The sequence below is a fragment of the Saimiri boliviensis genome, chromosome 2 (assembly GCF_048565385.1).
Source record: "Saimiri boliviensis isolate mSaiBol1 chromosome 2, mSaiBol1.pri, whole genome shotgun sequence".
NCBI lineage: Eukaryota > Metazoa > Chordata > Mammalia > Primates > Cebidae > Saimiri > Saimiri boliviensis.
This window is the reverse complement of record NC_133450.1, coordinates 30748542-30768530: the sequence shown is the minus strand read 5'-3', so window position 1 is coordinate 30768530 and position 19989 is coordinate 30748542. Positions and strand designations below refer to the sequence as shown.

The following is a 19989-nucleotide window of genomic DNA, read 5'->3' as shown; positions in this document are numbered from 1 at the left end:
CCGGACTCAGCCCCCCAAAAGTGTTGGGATTATAAAAGCAAGCCACTACACCCAGCCAAGAATAGCAATTTTTATCCTCAAAGTTTTTTCTTTTGAACAGGTAAATGAAAGACTAGCCTAAATACTGCTTTTCCTAAGAGCAAATAATATCAAATTTTGCATGAGTGCAAGTGCCGGGTTGAATTCACAGAGGATGCCAACCCCCAGTAAATGGGAAATTGGGATCCAGTACAGCAAAAGGTTCTTACTGTTCCAACCCAAGTGACCTGGTTCACTTCTCTGAAAGTTCTTCAGAGAAACGAGGGCATTTGTAAGCATCTCAAGGCTTGGTGTGAAACAATCTGCAGCCTGATTTGCCACAGTACGTATGCCATCATTCTCTGCCCTAGACAAATTAACTATTGGCTTATGTTGTTCAAGGTAACAGGTAACCTCTTATGACATAAGAAAGAGAACTCCCAGGCAAGCCAGCCTTCAGATGCTGGTCACCCATCCTCTTGCATACTAGGTAAGAGAACAAGCATTTCACTCTTTCACAAGTCACAACCTGACTGATGTCAGACCCTGACAAGTTTTAGGAGACTTTATAAAAATCAAGAGTGGGAAAGTAAAGTAACTGTTTAAAAAAAAAAAAAAATCCAAGGTCAGCATGTTTTTCATGCAAGGGTAGGGAGAAATTGTCTTCCTTTAGAATCTAATTTTTTTTTTCCTTTGGAGACAGTCTCGCTCTGTCCCCCAGGCTGGAGTGCAGTGGCATGATCCCAGCTCACTGCAATCTCTGCCTCTTGAGTAGCTGGGAACTATAGGCGCACACCACCATGCCCGGCTGATTTTTTTGTATTTTTAGTAGAGACAGGGTTTCACCATGTTGGCCAGGCCGGTCTCAAACCCTTGACCTCAAGTGATCCACCTGCCTTGGCCTATAAAAGTGCTGAGATTACAGGCGTGAGCCACCATGCCAGGTCCTGATTTTTCTTTACATACCACTTGATCCATATACGAATCAGTAGGGTCAAAAATTCCAAACCTCACATCATTCCACAGTTTCTTGGGCTCTCCTCCTGAGATCCCAGAGCTAGAAGAGAAAGGCAGGGAATGGCCCCCCCTACCCTGAGAAAGCTTAGGAAAGCATTTGAGGCAAGTCTGGAAAGGGTTGCCTGGAGACCAAAGGATCCTGAACTTCAGTTGCCTTGACAACAATGTGGCTGGCTCTTTCTATTGTAATCTATAGGGTGGCCCCAGTCATCAAGGGCTAGCAGTGAATTTCCTGAATCAAAATGGACACACTTCTATAATCAATGACATAATGACATCACACCCGAACAAAACATAACTTTATAAATACCTAATACATGCTTCCCAACCCGGGCATGTTGGTTCACGCCTGTAACCCCAGCCCTTTGAGAGGCTGAGATAGGCGGATCACCCATGACAAAACCTTGTCTCTACAAAAAATACAAAAATTAGCCAGGCGTGGTGGCACGGACCTACAGTCCTAGCTGCTTGAGAGGCTGAGGTGGGAGGATGGCTTGAGCCCAGGAGGCAGAGGTTGCAATGAGCCTAAATGGTGCCACTGCACTCCAGCCTGGACGACAGAGCCAGACCTGGTCTTAAAAAAAAAATTAAGATAATAGTATATAAAACTTATACAAATTCAGCCATGAAATGGTTCTCCCAATTATTCAGAACCCTAAGTGCAGATAAACATAGTTAACTCAATACTCAATTCCACTACTGAATATTAATTCCTCTATTCGATAGAGACCTGGGGATCTGTTTCCTGCAGAGTTAGAAAAGGATACTGGGCAGGAGAAAAGGATTTACCTTTACTATGATCCTACTTACTCAGGAAGAAAAACGTATACATTATAAACATATATTTATGCATGTGCTTACATAGCAACGAAAACTTCTAGACACTTATGTGAGAAAGTATTAAGAGTTATCTCTACAGATTGAGAAAGCCCAAAGTAGGGGAAGGAAAGAGGACTTAACCCTCAAACATTCTGTAGCACTTGAATTGTTTGTTTATCATGAATATGAATTGCTTTTATAATTTTTTAAATGGCATCTCTTTTTTAATTAAAATAACCAAATACTCAAATGTAACTGACAGCATGTAGCACGAGCCTTTTAAAATGGTCACAGCCTCTGACCTCTTTTTGTTTGTTTGTTTGTTTGTTTTTTGAGACGGAGTTTGGCTCTCGTTACCCAGGCTGGAGTGCAATGGCGCGATCTCGGCTCACCGCAACCTCCGCCTCCTGGGTTCAGGCAATTCTCCTGCCTCAGCCTCCTGAGTAGCTGGGATTACAGGCACGCGCCACCATGCCCAGCTAATTTTTTGTATTTTTAGTAGAGACGGGGTTTCACCTTGTTGACCAGGATGGTCTCGATCTCTTGACCTTGTGATCCACCCGCCTCGGCCTCCCAAAGTGCTGGGATTACAGGCTTGAGCCACCGCGCCCGGCCCCTCTGACCTCTTTAAAAGTGAAATAGGGCCTGGCACGGTGGCCATGAGAGGCTGGAGTGCAGTGAGCTGTGACCGCACCACTGCACTCCAGCCTGGGCAACAGAGCGAGACCCTGTCTCAAAAAAAAAAAAAGAAACAGCCGGGCGCGGTGGCTCAAGCCTGTAATCCCAGCACTTTGGGAGGCCGAGGCGGGTGGATCACGAGGTCGAGAGATCAAGACCATCCTGGTCAACATGGTGAAACCCCGTCTCTACTAAAAATACAAAAAACTAGCTGGGCATGGTGGTGCGTGCCTGTAATCCCAGCTACTTAGGAGGCTGAGGCAGAAGAATTGCCTGAGCCCAGGAGGCGGAGGTTGCGGTGAGCCAAGATCGCGCCATTGCACTCCAGCCTGGGTAACAAGAGCGAAACTCCGTCTCAAAAAAAAAAAAAGAAACAAAGAAGGAACAAATGGGAGATTCAAGAAGCCAAACAAATTTTCCTGGCGTGGAATATGTATCTGTTTATACACCACACCAACTGTTTTATCTCAAAAAGGACTCAAGACTATTAATAAAAAAATTAATACAGTAGCATAAAACAAAATAAAAATAAGTGGAGAAGACAGCCATTTATATTACGCACTGCTGTGAACTACAAAAACTTTAGAGTCTATTTTAACAACAAAACTCTACTTGGTCAGTTTGCCTAAGGCAGACCTTAAAAATGGCTATTAGAGTAAAAATCAGAATCAGCCATGTCTAATTTTTTTTTTTTTTTAAGATGGGGTTTCACCATATTGGTCAGGCTGGTCTTGAACTTCCAACCTCAGGTGATCCACCCGCCTTGGTCTCCAAAGTGCTTGGATTACAGGCGTGAGCCACGACGCCTGGCCATACCATGTCTAATTTAAAGCATGTTAAAAATAAAAAATAATAATAAAAAACCAATTTTTTCAAAGATTTAGGTAAACGGCAACTGCACAATTTGCTGTGGAGAACCCAAATCACAAGCTTAAGCAGACTACTCCTTCCCATAGACAAAAGAAGTCAATCCCACATCTCACTACAGCACAGCCACTGCAACTCAGAGGATAGAAAACATCAGATCTCGGTGAAATTTTGGGGATACCAGTTACCAGGAATCATCAGAATTCCAGCTGACCAGGTTCTTTTTTTTGAGACGGAGTCTCGGTCTGTCACCCAAGCTGGAGTGCAGTTACGCAATCTTGGCTCACTGCAACCAATCTCTACCACCTAGGTTCGAGCGATTCTTCTGTCTCAGCCTCCCTAGTAGCTGGTACTACAAGCGCCCACCACCATGCCTGGCTAATTTTTGTATTTTTAGAGAGAGATTTCACCACGCTGGCTAGGCTGGCCTTGAACTCCAAGCCTCACATGATCTGCCCACCTCCACCTCCCAAAGTGCTGGGATTACAGGCATGAGCCACCTCACCCAACAGACCAGGTTCATTTTAATCACAGAAAGCTGTGAATTGAACTCCCGAACTTGGTGAATCTTCCCACCTCAGAAGAATACAGTGTTAACTATTTTTCTCAAAGCCTGTAATAAATTTGCCTGAGGAAAGACACGTTAGAATCCTGAGAGGAAAAATCCCTGAGCACTAAGTACAGTTTATAGCGCTCAATCTCCCTGATGGTTTTATTTAAAGTTTAATCTGGGTTAGCTTCCAGAAGAGCAAAGGAGCTGCTATAATCCAGTCATTGGCCTGTTTTGCCTTATAATGCAGTGATCCGATTTACAGCCCTTTGCCTGATTCAGCATCTTTTCAGAATGTTTGCATTACGTAAGTGTAATCTTCCACTTTGACTGCCTTTGTTTGAGCCACTACAAGGACATTATTAGCCAATTCAATAAAGTGCACTTGAACTTCAAATTCTAACTAGAAATGTATTTCATAAATTATTCAAATATAATCATTTTTCATAGTTTTACCTTAATATTACTCAAAATTAACATTCACTGAACATTTTTACTATATACCAAGTACTTTGTTATGCTTTCATTTAATCTCCCTTTCTTTTTTTTTTTTAGACAGAGTCTTCCTCTGTTGCCAGGCTGGAGTGCAGTGACGCAATCTCTACTCCCTAGTTCAAGTGATTCTGCTGCCTCAACCTCCCAGATAATTTTATGCCACCACACCCAGATAATTTTTGTATTTTTAGTAGAGACGAGGTTTCACCATGTTGGCCAGGATTATCTTGATCTCCTCACCTCATGATCCGGCCACCTCAGCCTCCCAAAGTGCTGGGATTACAGGTGTGAGCCACCGCACCCAGCCAGTCTCCACCTCCTTTTAAGAGGCCCAGTCTCCTTTTTTTGGAGACATCACCTCCCTCTGCCTCCCAGGCTGGACTGCAATGGCAGTGACCTAGGCTCACTGCACCCTTCGCCTCCCAGGTTCAAGCAATTCTTCTGCCTCAGCCTCCAGAGTAGCTGGGATTACAGGCATGTGCCACCATGCCCAGCTATTTTTTCAGCTATTTTTTTTTTTTTTGTATTTTTAGTAGAAAGGGGAGTTTCACCATGTTGACCAGGCTGGTCTCTAATTCCTGACCTCATGATTCACCCACCTCGGCCTCCCAAATTGCTGGAATTACAGGCATGAGCCATGGTACCTGGCTGTAAATCTCCCTCTTAAAGAAAAAAAAACAGGCCCCAGTCTCAGAAACCTCCATGCATAACAGTCTCTAGCTAAGGAATAACAGGTGATTTTATTTGGTGAGAGGCAGTACAGCCTTCATGGTTATGAGCAGGAGCTCTACAGTAAAGTGGCCAGGGTTTTTTTTAAGGCTGCTATCACTGAGTAACTGTGTATAACCAATTCATCTCTTGGTGTCTCAGTTTCCTCATCTGCAAATGAGGATGATAACAGGAACAACTAAGGCCAGGCCCAGGACTCCTACCTGTAATCTCAGCACTTTGGGAGGCTGAGGCAGGTGGATCACCTGAGGTCAGGAGTTCAAGACCAGCCTAACCAACATGGAGAAACCCCGTCTCTACTAAAAATACAAAATTAGCTGGGCCTGGTGGCACATGTCTGTAATCCCAGTTACTCAGGAGGCTAAGGCAGGAGAATCGCTTGAACCCGGGAGGTGGAGGTTGCAATGAGCCAAGATCATGCCATTGCACTCCAGCCTGGGCAACAAGAGCAAAACTCCGTCTCGAAAAAACAAAAAAACAGTACTTAACTCACGGAGTTGGTTTAAGGATTAAGTGAACTAATCCATACAGAGTCCTCTGAACTCTGGTATATAATAAATAGTACTGTGATTGTGTTTCTATTTTTGTGTTTTGTCCTGGTTAATTTTCTACCCGTGGGGAAGTCCCATTCAGGTGCCGCCCCCCCCCAGTCCTGAAACAGAGAGGGAGCTGTTTCTTTCTGTTTCTTTTGCCTATTAATCCTCTGCTCCTAAACACCCCCCCAAAAAAAAATTTCTACCTGTGATACTAGTTTTCCACATATACTGCTAACAGAAAGTTTGCTCTATGAATAAATCAATTTAGATAACAAAAAATAGTGAATCAATGTTAAGAAAAGCATAAAGGTGGCCGGGCGCGGTGGCTCAAGCCTGTAATCCCAGCACTTTGGGAGGCTGAGGCGGGTGGATCACAAGGTCAAGAGATCGAGACCATCCTGGTCAACATGGTGAAACCCCGTCTCTACTAAAAATACAAAAAATTAGCTGGGCATGGTGGTGCGTGCCTGTAATCCCAGCTACTCAGGAGGCTGAGGCAGGAGAATTGCCTGAACCCAGGAGGCGGAGGTTGCGGTGAGCCGAGATCGCGCCATTGCACTCCAGCCTGGGTAACAAGAGCGAAACTCCGTCTCAAAAAAAAAAGAAAAGCATAAAGGCTATCCCAATTAAGAGACTCAACATGACAACAACTCAACTCACCGGGGCCAGGCCACACCCCCCAGAAATGAGTGCTTCCTCCTATTCTCTAAGAGCCTGATTTTCCTCCTGGCTGAGGACCTGGCATTTTTTAACTACCACTCATGAATTTCCCATATTTGCACTGCTAGCAAGATGCAGATTCCATTCACCTGCTTCCACTTCTTATAACCTCTTTCCAGCCCACATTTCCAATCACCAGCACCACAAAAGCTGGAGAACGGAGTGCTCTCCCCACCCACTGGCACCCCAATGAGAAGCCCTTGGGGCACAAGCCAACTGACCTTCAGGGCCTTGAAGATGACTCCCGGATGCCGGGGGGAACGGGTGGTGTTATTCTCTAGTAGCTGCTCCAAAGCACGCCGAAGCCCAGAAAAGTCTGTGGGAGGGTTGTAAGTCCTCGTTCCCTTGTAGTGAATGGAACTAAAGGCTTCAGGGAAGCGGCCCAGCTTCCGGAACCGGTCCTGGATGAGCTTCTCTGGCACCTCTGAGTGGTGATCTATACAAGCAGAAACAGGCACATGGGCAAGGAGTGACATTGAAAAAAAAATAAAAGCAGGCAGAGCATGGCTCGCACCTATAATCCCAGCACTATGGGAGGCCAAGGCAGATGGATCATCTGAGGTCAGGAATTCACGACCAGCCTGGCCAAAATGGTGAAGCCTTGTTTCTACTAATAACACAAAACATTTAGGTGGGTGTGGTGGAGCATGCCTGTGATCCTGATCTTACAATCTTTTTTTTTATTTTTTTTTTGAGACGGAGTTTCGCTCTTGTTACCCAGGCTGGAGTGCAATGGCGCGATCTCGGCTCACCGCAACCTCCGCCTCCTGGGTTCAGGCAATTCTCCTGCCTCAGCCTCCTGAGTAGCTGGGATTACAGGCACGCACCACCAGGCCCAGCTAATTTTTTATATTTTTAGTAGAGACGGGGTTTCACCATGTTGACCAGGATAGTCTAGATCTCTTGACCTCGTGATCCACCCGCCTGGGCCTCCCAAAGTGCTGGGATGGGATTACAGGCGTGAGCCACCGCGCCTGGCCTGATTTTATAATCTTATAGGCCTGATTTTATAATCTTATAATGCGTATTCTCTTACTTCCTTTTCCATTGTGATGGATGAACTGTCCATGGTCCTAAGGCCAACCCTTCCACTTATGCATCACTCCAACAGCTCCTGCTCTCTTACATCTGCCTTCTTCCCTCTCTAATGAATCATTCCCATCTGTACATAAATATCTGCAATACCACACATTTTTTTTTTTTTTTTGAGACAGAGTTTCGCTCTTGTTACCCAGGCTGGAGTGCAATGGCGCGATCTCGGCTCACCGCAACCTCCGCCTCCTGGGTTCAGGCAATTCTCCTGCCTCAGCCTCCTGAGTAGCTGGGATTACAGGCACATGCCACCATGCCCAGCTGATTTTTTGTATTTTTAGTAGAGACGGGGTTTCACCATGTCGACCAGGATGGTCTCGAACTCTCGACCTCGTGATCCACCCGCCTCGGCCTCCCAAAGTGCTGGGATTACAGGCTTGAGCCACCACGCCCGGCAATACCACACATTTTAAATTTTTAAAAGAAAAATCCCTTGAAGACATCAGCCTCCAGCTATAATTTCATTGTTCTTCTTTGCTTTATAGAAGTCTTTCAAAGAGTTGAATAAACTCACCATAGTAATTCTTCTCCTAATCTTATATATTTTTTAGAGACAGGGCCTCACTATATTGCCCTCTAACTTTTGGTCTCAAGGGATTCTCCCACATGACCTCTCAGGCACTTGCCACTATACCTGGCTTCCTTTTATTTTCTCTTGATCACACTCTGATCAAGCTTTTCTTTTCACCCCACACCATCTCAGGTCTTATCCAGATGCCTAAGGACTTATATATTGTCAAAGCCAATTGGCAATTCTCAATCCTTATGCTAGTTGACCTATAAGAAAATTTTGGCGTTTCATCACTCCATCCTCCTTGAAACACTTTGTCTTCTCCGGACAGAAATCTTTTTGGGCAATCCACTACCAGTAAGTTGCCATTGCAGCCCAAATAGCTGCCTCCTTGTACCCATAAAGGTCAAGCTGTGACACCGTACCCCATCTACTCACCAGAGCCCAGTAGTTGGGTGTGCACAGTCTCATGGAAGATGATAACTGCAGGGCCCAGGGTGGATAAAGGGACATCCAGGCCACAGCGTGCAGTGGTGGCCTTGAGCTCCTTGGTGAAGTGCTTCAGATAAGCTTCTGAGGCATCCCCAAGGAATTTGAAGAGGTCATTATGCAGCCGGTCTGCATGAGTTCGATAGATGACGAGGTCCGAGATGGCCAGGACCTTAAGCAGCAGCCGTGTTCTCTGGCTTAGATTCACGGTGGCCCCCAGGAGCCCTTCCGTATCAATCACTGCCACTTTGTGAACTGGGTCATAGGCTGCCCACACTCCCACAGTGCAGGACTCCTGGGTGGGGGAGGTTTTGAAGACTTCACGACCATAAAAGAAAGTATGGTTGAGAGTGTGAGACTTCCCATCGCCAGTATTTCCAAAAATGGAAACCACCTTCAGATGCTGATCGGGTTTGCAGTCCAATTTTCTAATGAAGTCCTCTTCATTTGTTACCTTAAAAAAAAAAAAAGACTATGGGATATAGGAACTGTAAAAGCACTAGAGACACCTACAAAAACAAGTGCTTCCCAGGGACAAGGACCTTGATTTAACTGTCAAGGAAAGGAAGTCCCCACCTACAAACCTTAGCAAACAGCTCAAAGGATCCTCTGAAGCTTCAGTCAGGGTAAGAACTTAGTGGCCATGAAAAGAGCTAAAACTCTGTAATCCCAGCACTTTGGGAGGCCGAGATGGGTGGATCACCTGAGGTCAGGGGTTCCAGACAAGCCTGGCCAACATGGTGACACCCCCATCTCTATTAAAAAAGAAAAAAGAAAAGAGCTAAAACTATCAAAAGAAAAAAGAGCTGAAACTATAAAACTCTTAGAAGAAAATAAAGGAGTTAATCTTTGTGACTTTAGATTAGGCTATAGTTTCTTTTTTTTTTTTTTTTTTTTTTTTGAGACGGAGTTTCGCTCTTGTTACCCAGGCTGGAGTGCAATGGCGCGATCTCGGCTCACCGCAACCTCCGCCTCCTGGGTTCAGGCAATTCTCCTGCCTCAGCCTCCTGAGGAGCTGGGATTACAGGCACACGCCACCATGCCCAGCTGATTTTTTGTATTTTTAGTAGCGACGGGGTTTCACCATGTCGACCAGGATGGTCTCGAACTCTCGACCTCGTGATCCACCCGCCTCGGCCTCCCAAAGTGCTGGGATTACAGGCTTGAGCCACCGCGCCCGGCAGGCTATAGTTTCTTAGCTATGACAACACAAGCACAAGTAACCAAAGAAAAATCAGATAAGGCCAGGTGTGATGGTTCACACATTTAACACTGGAGGCTGAGGAGGGAGGATCCCTTGAGCCCAGAAGTTTGAGGCTGTAGTGAACTGTGATAGCGCCACTGTACTTCAGCTTGAGCAAGAGAATGAGACCTTGACTCAAAAAAAAAAAAAAAAAAAAAAAAAACAGCCAGGCCCGGTGGCTCACACCTGAAATCCCAGCACTTTGGGAGGCCAAGGTGGGCGGATCACAAGGTCAGGAGTTCGAGACTAGCCTGGCCAACATGGTGAAACCCCATCTCCACTAAAAATACAAAAATTAGCTGGGCATGGTGGCAGGTGCTGTAATCCCAGCTACTTGGGAGGCTGAAGCAGGAGAATCCCTTGATCCCGGGAGGCGGAGGTTGCAGTAAGTGAGATCCTGATACTGCACTCCAGCCTGGGCAACAGAGCAAGTCTCTATCTCAAAAAAAAAAAAAAAAAAAAAGAAGAGGGGCATGGGGCCAAATGTGGTGGCTGAGGCCTGTAATCCCAGCACTTTGGGAGGCCGAGGCAAGACTATCACTTGAGTCCAGGAGTCTGGGCAACGTGCTAAAACCCTGTCTCTACCAAAAATTTTAAAAATATTAAAAATTTAGAAATAAATAACTAAATAGAAAAAAAAAAATAGATAAATTAGACTTGATCTAGCCAGGAGCAGTGGCTCTAATCCCAGCGCCTTGAGAGACCAAGGCAGGAGAACTGCTTGAGCCTAGCTCAAGTCCAGTCTGGCAACATAGCAAGACCCTGTGTCTCTACAAAACAGTAAAAAATTAGCTGGGTGTGGTGGTGCATGCCTGTGGTCCCAGCTACTCCAGAGGTAGGAAGATGGCTCAAGCCCAGGAATTGGAGGTTACAGTGAGCTATGAGCCAGACTGGGTGACAAAGTGAGATCCTGACTCAAAAAAAGACAGTGAAAACATAACTCACAGAATAGAAGGTAATATTTGTAGGTCAAATATCTGATAAGAAGCCAGGCATGGTGGCAAGGATTTGTAATCTCAGACAATCAAGAAGGCTGAAGCAGGAGGATCGTTTGAGCCCAGGAGTTTGCAACCAGCCTGGGTAACAAAGTGTCATCTGTCTCATTAAAATAAAAAAAGATTCTTCTGTGTAAGAGCTCAGGGAAAAAATAATAAATAAATAAAATACGGCCGGGCGCCGGTGGCTCAAGCCTATAATCTCAGCACTTTGGGAGGCGGGTGGATCACGAGGTCAAGAGATGGAGACCATCCTGGTCAACATGGTGAAACCCCGTCTCTACTAAAAATACAAAAAATTAGCTGGGCATGGTGGCACGTGCCTGTAATCCCAGCTACTCAGGAGGCTGAGGCAGGAGAATTGCCTGAACCCAGGAGGCAGAGGTTGCGGTGAGCCGAGATCGCGCCATTGCACTCCAGCCTGGGTAACAAGAGTGAAACTCCGTCTCAAATAAATAAATAAATAAATAAAATAAACAAAGAGGCCGAGCATGATAGCTCATGTCTGTAATCTCAGCACTTTGGGAGGCCAAGACAGGCAGATCACTTGAGGCCAGGAGTTTGAGACCAGCTTGGCCAACATGGTGAAATCCTATCTCTACTAAAAATACAAAAATTAGACGGGTGTGATGGCATATGCCTGTAATCCCAGCTACTCAGGAGGCTGAGGAAGGGGAATTGCTGGAACCCAGGAGGCGGAGACTACAGTGAGATGGTGCCACTGTAATCCAGCCTGGGTGACAGAGTAAGACTATCTCAAAAAAAAAAAACATACACAAACAAATAAATAAATCTGATAAGACTAGTATTCCAAACATACAAAGTAATCTTACAACTCAACAATGATGATAAGCAACCCAACTTAAAAAGAGCAAAGAATTTGAATAGACGTTTCCCCATAAAAGATATGGAAGCAATCAATAAGCATCTGAAAAGATACTCCAAGTCCTGAGTCATCAGAGAAATGCAAATCCAAACTGCAGTGAGCTATCACTTCATATCCACCAGAATGACTAAGATCAAAGACAACAAGGGCTGGGTGAGGTGGTTCACGCCTATAATCCCAGTACTTTGGAAGGCCAAAAAGAGAGGATCACTTGAGGCCAAAGGTTTGAGACCAGCCTGAGGAACAGGGCGAGACCCATCTCTACAAAAATAAATAAATAAAAATTAGCTGAGCATGGTGATTTGCGTCTGTAGTCCTAGCTACTCAGAAGGCTGAGGCAAGAGGATCGCTTGAGCTCAGGAGTTCGAGGTTTCAGTGAACCATGATTGCACCACTGCACTCCAGGCTGAGTAACAGAAAAAAGCTCTGTCTCTTAAAAAAAATAAATAAAAAAGCATTGGCAAGGATGTACAGAAATCACAACATTCATGCACTTCTGGTGGGAATGCAAAATCACACAGCCGGTCCAGAAAACAGCTTGTCCACTCCTTGCTATATATCCAAGAGAACTGAAAACACATGTCCACACAAATCTAAGTACATCAATGTTCACAGCAGCATTATCCATAACAGCCAAAAAAGTGGCAACAGCCCAAATACCCATCAGCTGATAAACAGCGGTATATCCAGTCCAGGCACAGTGGCTCACATTGGCTCACGCCTGTAATCCCTGCACTTTGGGAGGCCAAGTTGGATGGATTGTCGGAGGTTGGGAGTTTGAGATCAGCCCTGCCAACCTAGTGAAATCTCATCTCTACTAAAAACACAAAAATTAGCCAGGTAAGGTGGCTCATACCTGTAACCCCTGCACTTTGGGAGGCCGAGGCGGATCACAAGGTCAGGAGTTTGAGACCAGCCTGGTCAACTTGGTGAAATCCTGTCTCCACTAAAAATACAAAAACTATCTGGGCATGGTGGCATGCGCCTGTAATCTCAGCTACTTGGGAGGTTGAGGCAGGAGAACTGCTTGAACCTGGGAGGCAGAGGCTGTAGTGAACTGAGATCGTGCCACTGCACTCCAGGCTGGATGACAGGGCATGACTCCGTCTCAAAAAAAAGAAAATAATAATAATAATCCAACCCTCCAAATGTGCTTATTGGACAAGTGAGAGTTCTGTACCTACCTCCCACCCCCAATTATAATATGGAGAGGCTAAAGTGCAAATATTTTCCCTATAAAAATAATACAAATTTCGGCTGGGCACAGTGGCTCACGTCTGTAATCCCAGCACTTTGGGAGGCCAAGGCAGGCAGATCACCTGAGGTCAGGAGTTTGAGACCAGCCTGGCCAACATAGTAAAACCCCATCTCTACTAAAAAAAAATACAGGCTGGGCACAGTGGCTCACGTCTGTAATCCCAGCACTTTGGGAGGCCAAGGCAGGCAGATCACCTGAGGTCAGGAGTTTGAGACCAGCCTGGCCAACATAGTAAAACCCCATCTCTACTAAAAAAAAATACAGGCCGGGCGCGGTGGCTCAAGCCAGTAATCCCAGCACTTTGGGAGGCCGAGGCGGGTGGATCACGAGGTCGAGAGATCGAGACCATCCTGGTCAACATGGTGAAACCCCGTCTCTACTAAAAATACAAAAAAAATTAGCTGGGCATGGTGGCGCGTGCCTGTAATCCCAGCTACTCAGGAGGCTGAGGCAGGAGAATTGCCTGAACCCAGGAGGCGGAGGTTGCGGTGAGCCGAGATCGCGCCATTGCACTCCAGCCTGGGAGATACAGCAAGACTCCATCTAAAAAAATTAAAAATTAAAAATAACACAAATTTCACTATTACCTAATAACATTTGCATAGAAATGTTGGGAAAACATTTTGGTGAAATGAATGTAGCTAGATATCAAATATTATTTGCTTGACACGGCTGGGAAAGAATGAAGTCTGATACATGCTACAACAAAGATGAACCTTGAAAACATGATAAATGAAAGGAGCCACACATAAAACACCACGTATTCCATTTATATGAAACATCCAAGCAGGCAAATTCATAGACAGCAAGTAGATTAGTGGTTGCCAGAGGCTGGAGGGAGGAGGGAGGAAGAAGGGAAAGGCTGCTAATGCTGGGTTTCTATTTGGAAAGACGAAAATATTCCAGAATTAGATAGTAGTAAGGATTGTACAACGTTATGAATATACTAAAAATACTGAATTATATACTTTAAACTGGTGAATTGTTTTTTTGTTTTTTTTTTTTTTGAGACAGAGTTTCGCTCTTGTTACCCAGGCTGGAGTGCAATGGTGCGATCTCGGCTCACCGCAACCTCCGCCTCCTGGGTTCAGGCAATTCTCCTGCCTCAGCCTCCTGAGTAGCTGGGATTACAGGCATGTGCCACCATGCCCAGCTACTTTTTTTTTTGTATTTTTAGTAGAGACGGGGTTTCACCATGTTGACCAGGATGGTCTCGATCTCTTGACCTCGTGATCCACCCACCTCGGCCTCCCAAAGTGCTGGGATTACAGGCTTGAGCCACCGCGCCCGGCCTAAACTGGTGAATTGTATGGTATGTGAATCACATCTCAATAAAATTTGTGTTTTCATTTTTGTTTTTTAAGAGAGTTTTGCTGTTGCCCAGGGTAAAGTGCAGTGGTGTGACCTTGGATCGCTGCAACCTCCGTCTACTGGGTTTAAATGATTTTCCTGCCTCAAAATCCTGAGTAGCTGGGATTACAGGGGTGCACCATCACACATGGCTAATTTTTGTATATTTTTTTTCTTTTTTTTTTAAAGATGAGGTTTCACCATGTTGGTCAGGCTGGTCTTGAACTCCCGACCTCAGGTGATCCTCCCGCCTTGGCCTCCAAAGTGCTTGGATTACAGGCGTGAGCCACCGCGCCTGGCCAATTTTTGTATATTTTAGTAGAGAATAGGTTTCACTCTGTTGGCCAGGCTGGTCTCAAACTCCTGATCTCAGGTGATCCACCTGTCTCGGCCTACCAAAGTGCTAGGATTACAGGTGTGAGCCACAGCACCCAGCCAAGTTTTTTTTATTTAATACATTGGTCAAACTTCATCTACCATAATTCTCCTCCTAACAATTTAAAGAACACTGCAGTCCTTATAAAAAGCCAGGCTGGAAGGAGGGAGGGAAGAAAGGAAAAAAAAAAAGCCAGGCCATAAAGAAAGAGATCTGGGGCCAGTAAGGTCCCGGACTGGAGCTCCGAAAAAATGCTAAGAAATCCTGTTCTCGCCGGGCGCGGTGGCTCAAGCCTGTAATCCCAGCACTTTGGGAGGCCGAGGCGGGTGGATCACGAGGTCAAGAGATCGAGACCATCCTGGTCAACATGGTGAAACCCCGTCTCTACTTAAAATACAAAAAAATTAGCTGGGCATGGTGGCACGTGCCTGTAATCCCAGCTATTCAGGAGGCTGAGGCAGGAGAATTGCCTGAATCCAGGAGGCGGAGGTTGCAGTGAGCCGAGATCGCGCCATTGCACTCCAGCCTGGGTAATGAGCGAAACTCCTCCTCAAAAAAAAAAAAAAAAAAGAAAGAAAGAAATCCTGTTCTCAGAATACAGAACCCCAGGGATAAAGCTCCTAATTCAAGCAGCTTATCTCTACTCCAGGGAAAGCAATGATGAAGCTTCACATCAAGTATCTTCCAGCCAACACAGAATAAAACAGGTGGCCTCCCAAAGTGCTGGGATTACAGGCTTGAGCCACCATGCCCGGCCACTTTTTTTTTTTTTTTTTTTGAGACAGGATCTCCCTCTGTCACCCAGGGGAACTGCAGGGAGCGGTGCAATCTGGGCTCACTGCAATGCCTGCCTTCTGTGTTCAGCCTCCAGAGTAGCTGGTATTACAGGCACGTGTCACGACATCCACCTCATTTTTTTGTACTTTTAGTAGAGATGGAATTTCACCATGTTGGCCAGACTGGTCTCAAACTCCTGACCTCAGGTGATCCTCCCCTCAGCCTCTCAAAGTGCGGGGATTACAAGCATGAACACCTTGCTGACTTGGTGATTCTCAAGAAGTCTGCTGGTTTCTTTTGTTTTTTTGAGACGGAGTCTCACTCTGTCACCCAAGCTGGAGTGTAATGGCAAGATCTCAGCTCACTGCTCCTTTTGCCTCCCAGGTTCAAGAAATTCTCCTGTCTCAGCATCCTGAGCAGCTGGGACTAAAGGCACATGCCACCACGCCTGGCTAATTTTTGTAATTTCAGTAGAGATGGAGTTTCACCATATTGGTCAGGCTGATCTCCTGACCTCAGATGGTCCACCCACCTCAGCCTCCCAAAGTGCTGGCATTACAGGCATAAGCCACCTTGCCAGAGTCTGCTGGTTTGATAATAAACAGAGAAATACACAGACCACTGAGTGTGAAAATGATAAGCCTTGGTTTCCTATAATTTCATCAAGATAATAAACCAAATCCTAGTGTTTTGGGGGCCAAGACGAGGATCACTTGAGCCCTGGAATTCAAGACCACTTAAGCAGCATAGCAAGACCCCCATCTCTACAAAATCAAAAAATTAGCCAGGCGTGGTGGTTCACGCCTACAGTCCTAGTTCCTGAAGAGGCTGGGGCACTTGAGCTCAGGAGGTGGAGGTTGTAGTTAGCCGAGATCATGTCACTGCACTCTAGCCTGGGTGACAGAGAAAGACCCTAGTTCAAAAAAAAAAGAAAAGAAAAAACTAAACCACTCATTATTCTTTTAATGACATCACTGTTGTTTCATTATTAAGAGCCTGAATATTGCTGATAATACTAACAGTTCATTGAATGCCAGCTGCAGTGACAGTGCCCTTCACTAGAGTCATGATGGCAGGGCCATGTCTATCTTATCTTTACATGCAAAGCACTCAGGACTCACCCTGGCACAAAGGAGGAGCTCAGTATGCAGCAGCTGAGTGAATGAGTGAGTGAATAAATGCCAGGCACCTTGCTAAATACCCAGGTACCTTAAATACTTCCCACCATACATCCTCCACAGGACTAAACACACAGCAGCATTTCATAAACTTGGAGATGGGCTAACTGATCTAGCAGATGACAAAGAGAAACAAGAAGTTACACAGAACAGCCCATTTTGGACCTCTGTCACTCGGCCAGCCTGGTTCCAAGCTGCTAAGCTGGCCAGCAAGAGAAACAAAACTAATGCTCTGTCAAGCTCTACCAGCAAGGAGTCAGGTGAGGTCAGGGCGGCTGCTGGAAGAGCCATCTACCTGCTCAACCAGGCCAGGCGAGGAAGACCAGGCCTAGGGACTTTCTCCCCATGGAAATCTACTCTGTCATGAATCTTCACAAAACAGCAACTGCTTATCCAGAGAATTTAAGAGCAGAAGCCTGAAAGAGGGGAAGGAGGAGCATTTAGGTACAGAATTAAATGTCTTGGGATTTCATATTAAGTATCCACTAAATGAGGTACATAATATATATAAATAACTCATATGGGATGGAAAGAAAACGCTCCTTGCCTGCATTTGGCAATACCATTTAGCCACTTAGTGTCCAGGGGTATGGTAAGTGCATATGTCCATGTGTTGGGCCTATACATGAGTCCAATGCTAATGGTCCTCCTGGGTGGAGGAACTCAAAGCCCCAGGCTGTTTTTTCTACTGACAAGTAGTGAACAATCCCTTAACATGCACTGACTGCATTTTCTTCATGTGAAAGGAGGCTAGGCCGAGTGTGGTGGCTCACACCTGTAAACCCAACACTGTGGGAGGCCAAGGCAGATGGATCGCTTGAGTCCAGGGGTTTGAGACCAGCCTTGGCAACACAGCAAAACCCCATCTCTACTAAAAATACAAAAAATTGGCCAGGCGTGGTGGCACGTGCCTGTAGTCTCAACTACTCAGGAGGCTGAGGTGGTAGAATTGCTTCAGCCTGGGCAGAGGTGGAAGTGAGCCAAGATCACGCCACTGCACTCCAGCCTGGGTGACAGTGAGACCCTGTCTAGAAAAAGAAAAAAAGGCGCAGTGGCTCACACCTGTAATTCCAGCACTTTGGGAGGCCGAGGTGGGTGGATCACAAGGTCAAGAGATGGAGACCATCCTGGCCAACATAGTGAAACCCCATCTCTACTAAAAATACAAAAATTAGGTGGGTATGGTGGCACATGCCTGTAATCCCAGATACTTAGGAGGCTGAGGCAGGAGAATCACTTGAACCCGAGAGACGGAGGTTGCAGTGAGCCGAGACTGCGCCACTGTACTCCAGCCTGGGTGATACAGCAAGACTCCATCTCAAAAAAAAAAAAAAAAACAACAAAATCTTTACAAAACCTGGAAGCACCTCTCTCTCTTCCTCCAATTCACCCACCAAGCTTTACCTTGCACAGAGTTCCAAAAAGAGTCTGTAAAATGAAATATAACAGTACTCAATGATCTCCCCCACCAAGATTCCTATTTTTTTTTTTTTTTTTTTTTTTTTAGATGGAGCCTCACTCTGTTGCCCAGGCTGGAGTGCAATGACACAATCTCGGCTCACTGTAACCTCCACTTCCCAGGTTCAAGTGATTCTCCTGCCTCAGCCTCCCAAGTAGTTGGGATTACAGGCGTGTGCCACCACGTCCAGCTAATTTTTGTATTTTTAGTAGAGACAGGGTTTCACCATACTGTCCAGGTTGGTCTCGAACTCCCTGACAGGTGATCCACTTGCCTTGGCCTCCCAAAGTGCTGGGAATACAGGCATGAGCCAACTGCGCCCAGCCCCAATTTAGAATTCAGCATAGTTCATGGTAGTGAAAAGTCTCCAGCAGTCAACCTCTGACCCAAGCAGGCCAAGGGAAAGATGATGGTCTCCCTCGAAAGATTCCTTCCAAGCCCTCACAGAATAATTCTAGAATGAAAGATCATGCACCAGCTTTGTTCCAAGGAGGCCTGAAAAGAGAAACCAAGAGGTTGGGAAGGAACTAAAGAGCCTTGGAAGGAAGGAAGTTCAACACAGCACAGAGACTGTAGAAGTTAATCCCCAAAGAACCTGGAAAACACTCTTAAGGAAAGTAGTTCAGCATCAAGGTCTTTTCAGTACTGGCCTCTGGAAAAACAGGATTTAATCTGTACCAACTACAATTAATACTTTCCTCTAATTTTTTTTTCTTGAGCTAGGTCCCGCTCTGTTGCCCAGGTTGGAATACAGTGGCTTACTCCAGCCTTAACCTCCCAGGTTCAATCAATCCTCCTGCCTCAGCCTCCTAAGTAGCTAGGATTACATGTGTGTACCACCATAGCCAGCTAAACTTTTTTATTTTTTGTAGAGATAGGGTCTCCCTATATTGCCCAGGCTACCCTTGAATTCCTGGCCTCGAACTCCTGGCCTCAAGCAATCCTCCTTCCTTGGCCTCCCAAAGCACCTGATTATAGGTGTATGCAACCGCACTCAGCCCCGTGGCCTAATTTTCGAACAGGATTTTACCTAAACTATGTCAAACAGATCAGTAACCAGTCTATTTTAAAGTCCAAATGATAAGGAAATTTCATTCCAACAGCAAGCCCCGATGGCCGGAATGTTCTATTAAACCTGTTTCCTCAACACAGCAAGTTTAGAAAATTTCTTCTCATTCTAAAGAGCATGCATATTTAGTGTTTATCCATTTACATGTTGCTAGAGTTTCACATAAAACACAATCATTTCTCTCTAAATGAGTTGGATAAACTATAATTTTTAAATTTAAAAAAACACACACAATCATTTCTCAATCAAATGTTTTCTGAAGACACTGAAGTCACGAGGTTGGTCTCACAAACACACTGAGCACACGTGGCAAGAGCAAAGATCACTTTCTTCCACTCCAGTGTCCCAAAGGGTTTCATTACTTGAGAGATCAGGAATTCCCCTCCATGTCTTATAACTGCCCACGGTGCTTCTGACACTTTGCTTCACAGAAACTGCCTGAAGCTCTTCTCCTGTCCCAGCAGGAATAAAAGTGTTTCTATGCAGAAATGATCCACAAAGAAATCATTAAAAAAAAAAAAAAAAGTCATTTTTGTGGGCTGAAGTGGCTCACGTCTATAATCCCAGCACTTTGGCAGGCTGAGGCAGGTAGATCACAAGGTGAGGAGTCCAAGACCAGCCTGACCAACATGGTGAAACCCCGTCTCTACTAAAAATACAGGGCCAGGTACAGTGGCACGTGCCTGTAATCCCAGCACTTTGGAAAACCAAGATGGGCAGATCACCTGAGGTGGAGAGTTTGAGACCAACCTGACCAACATAAACCCCATCTCTACTAACACAAAATTAGCCAGGTATGGTGGCACATGCCTGTAATCCCAGCTACTCGAGAGGCTGAGGCAGGAGAATTGCTTGAACCCAGGACGCAGAGGTTGCC

The 19989-nt window shown here is 45.6% G+C and overlaps 1 protein-coding gene across 1 annotated transcript in view; it reads right to left on the bottom strand.

Annotated features, from left to right (window-relative positions):
- ZFYVE1 (zinc finger FYVE-type containing 1) overlaps positions 1–19989 on the bottom strand; it is a 56660-nt gene that overhangs the window by 15546 nt on the left and 21125 nt on the right. Inside the window, exons 3-4 of the mRNA XM_039468857.2 lie at positions 8471–8975; positions 6651–6865 (exon numbers count right to left, since the gene is read on the bottom strand). Coding sequence (XP_039324791.1) covers positions 6651–6865; positions 8471–8975 — 720 coding nt within the window. The remainder of the gene's footprint in view (positions 1–6650; positions 6866–8470; positions 8976–19989) is intronic.